We start from the raw sequence: 3,595 nt of genomic DNA on the forward strand, positions 1-3,595 counted from the left end.
AGATATAAATGATAATAATATAATAATGATAAAGATGAATATTCAAATAATAAAATACATTTAAATATAAAAGAATAACAATAAGAAAATCTAAATAATATAAACATAAAAAACATAAAATAAGAAGAATATAATAATATATAGATAATAAGAAGAATACAATGATATAAATAATATAAACAGAGAAATAAATATATAAAAATACGATAGATAAATAACATATAAATAAAAGAATATGAATAATAAAAATAAATATAAATAATCAAATCATCTATTTCATTAATATTTCATACAAAATGAATAGAAATGATTATAAAATATAAACATAAATATTTACATATTCTGTATTTATCATACTTTTTATTTTTTTATTTTTTTATTTTTTTATTTTTTCATTTTTATTTTAGGAGCAAAATATAATAAATGGAATATTCTATGGATGCAAATTTTTTTGCATCTTTTTTCTTTTTTGTAAATTATTTAGATGCATTTTTTCTTTGCTAATTTTCGTACCCATCTAATAATACCCTTAAACTAAATAAGATAGATTACCACTAAGATTTGTTCAATGTTTTTTTTTATTATTTTAACAGTTATTAATGTTGAAGGAAGATATCTCTATGATATTATTGATGCACAAGACAATGTACTTAATTCTAGAAATGAGGAGAAATCATACAAGTACTTTAAATATGTTAGTAATGAATATCAAACTGAATATTATCCGCTTAATAGTTGTATTAGTTTTACTGATTATGCTGCTTATTTCTTTTATAACAACAATACACATATGAATTTCACTTATTATGCTACTATGGAAAACTGTAAAAATGCAATTAATCCAATTGAAAACCGTACTCTTCAAATTAACTATTCTACTGTTGATGAAATCAGAGACTCTCATTTTCTCATTTATGTCTATTATGATAAAGGATGTAAAAACTTACAATATATTTTTGGTAAAAAGAAATTATGTTTTCCTCATGATGGAAGATGGTGGAATTTTACAATAGTAAAGAATACAATCCAAGGCAGGGAATACTCCGACTCATCTTGTTTAGACATTGTTAGTAATTTCACTACCGACTTAAATGTTTGTTTAACATATCCTCAGAATGTATTTTATATTGATCCTTCAAAAAATGAATTACCAGGATTAAATTTAGATTATGACTATAACTATAATCATGTTGAGAATAATGCTGAAATGATACTTGGTTATTTAACTATCATGTTATGTATCTTCAGTCTCATATAAGATATTCATTGATAGTACTAGAATCTAATTAATCTATTCTTTGTCTTTTATTTCTTTTTCACTAAAACTAAGAAAAATTATGAGATCAAGACGTACACTAGCATCCACAAGAAGAAGTGGACTTACTCCAAAACCTACAGCAAAGAACTTTGATATAAATGATTATGCTGGAAATATCACTGTCTATAAAGTGGACCAGATTCTTCAATTTGATCCTACTAATATGAAAAGTGCTACAGCAATAGTAGAGAATAGTAACACATCTTAAATCAATGTTGATATGACTAGTTTAAAGACTGAATTATTTAGAACAAAGGCTAATTATGACCTAAGATTTAATGTTAAATTATCTAATGATGATAATAATGATGATACTGATAATACTAATGAAAAGATATATGGAATAGGATTCTTATTTCTAATTAATGATAAGAAAACAAAATATGACGTTATTATGTACTGTAATACAAATGAAAGTCAAATTCAAGTTCCATTAGAAAGTAGTTTGTCATTTAATCTTAATGACTCATTCTTCTTATTTGGAGAAAATGCTTACTCATCACTTACTATTAATCATCATATTGTTTCTATTGAATATAATGATTATCTACAGATCCTATTAAATAATATGCCATTTGGTCTTCAAAGAATCTTAGGTGATTTCACTTTCTCTAATGTTCTCAGTATAGTAAGTTATGATTATAATGAAACTACTGGTTCATGCTACTTAAACTAATTGATTATTTCTTAAAAAGAATTCAATTATCATTTAATTGTTAATTAATTATCTCTTTCTTAAATTATTTTCTTCTTCTACTCATACCTTGATTAGGAGTATTCTTCTCATTCTCTCTTTTACTAGTAGTAGTAGTAGTCTCATCACGGGTACGAAAATTAGCAAAGAAATAATGCATCTAAATAATTTACAAAAAAGAAAAAAGATGCAAAAAAATTTGCATCCATAGAATATTCCATTTATTATATTTTGCTCCTAAAATAAAAATGAAAAAATAAAAAAATAAAAAAATAAAAAAATAAAAAGTATGATAAATACAGAATATGTAAATATTTATGTTTATATTTTATAATCATTTCTATTCATTTTGTATGAAATATTAATGAAATAGATGATTTGATTATTTATATTTATTTTTATTATTCATATTCTTTTATTTATATGTTATTTATCTATCGTATTTTTATATATTTATTTCTCTGTTTATATTATTTATATCATTGTATTCTTCTTATTATCTATATATTATTATATTCTTCTTATTTTATGTTTTTTATGTTTATATTATTTAGATTTTCTTATTGTTATTCTTTTATATTTAAATGTATTTTATTATTTGAATATTCATCTTTATCATTATTATATTATTATCATTTATATCTATTTTCAATTTATATTTATTCTCTTTTGTTTTATATTAATATTAATTTTATATTTTATACTTTGATTTTATTATTATATCATTGATTATCATTTCTCGTTTTATTTATCATTTATTCTTATTATTCTTTTGTTTTATATTCTATATCATATATTCATATCATTTTCATTTATATTTTATCACTTATTATATGTTATAATAACATAACACATATGATTGAATATATAATAAATATCATGATGAAGTTATACATATAAATAATAAACATAGAAAGAATAAAATATTTTTCATCAATAAAACAATATTAATTATTTTGCATCATTAGATTAGACACTTTTATTTCATATTTCTAATTTTTACAATAAAAATACACAATTTATTTCTTATTTTTTCTTCTTTTATTATTTATTCTATTTTATTACTCTTTATCTTCTTCTATTTTCTACTTTCATTATCTACTTCTGCTTTCTTCTTAACTTCATTTTTCTGTTATTTGTTTTTTTTTTTCGTTGCTAGGATACACTAGCACTATATATTGAACTATTGATGATTCATAATTTATCATGAAGATACTCACATTCTTATTCATTATATTAATCTTCTTGTTCATTAGATCTTTGACTTTGTCATCCATCATCATTCAATGCAAAGATTGTTTGTTCACTTAATGACCATGTAGTTTTATATGAATGGACTATTGGAGAGTCTGTACTTATTGTATGTGGTTTCTCTATCACTAATGTAAATGATTCATTATTATTAAATGTGGATTTCTGTTTGTAATTTTGAAGTCCTTTGTCATACGTTGGTTGAATTTGGTATTGAGCACTTGGTGTTTCAATTGAATTATTCATCGAATAGAAACAATTTACTGTTTGAATGAGATTCTGATTTCCTACAAACACGTTTGTAACTGGTTGAGTCTTGATAATAACTCTTA

At 21.6% G+C, this 3,595-nt stretch overlaps 1 protein-coding gene and 1 pseudogene across 1 annotated transcript; both read left to right on the forward strand.

Moving 5' to 3' along the window:
- Window positions 1–568: 568 nt before the first annotated feature.
- On the forward strand, window positions 569–1,258 carry EHI_168710 (uncharacterized protein; the record flags this gene model as incomplete). The annotated part of the gene is made up of 1 exon (XM_644112.1): window positions 569–1,258. One exon carries the CDS (start codon window positions 569–571, stop codon window positions 1,256–1,258), a length of 690 nt encoding a protein of 229 aa, XP_649204.1.
- Window positions 1,259–1,337: 79 nt separating this feature from the next.
- On the forward strand, window positions 1,338–1,994 carry EHI_168720 (annotated as a pseudogene).
- The last annotated feature ends 1,601 nt before the right edge of the window (window positions 1,995–3,595 follow it).

The sequence above is a fragment of the Entamoeba histolytica genome, genomic scaffold (genome assembly GCF_000208925.1).
Source record: "Entamoeba histolytica HM-1:IMSS scf_1104750518849 genomic scaffold, whole genome shotgun sequence".
NCBI classification, from domain to species: Eukaryota; Evosea; order Mastigamoebida; family Endamoebidae; genus Entamoeba; species Entamoeba histolytica.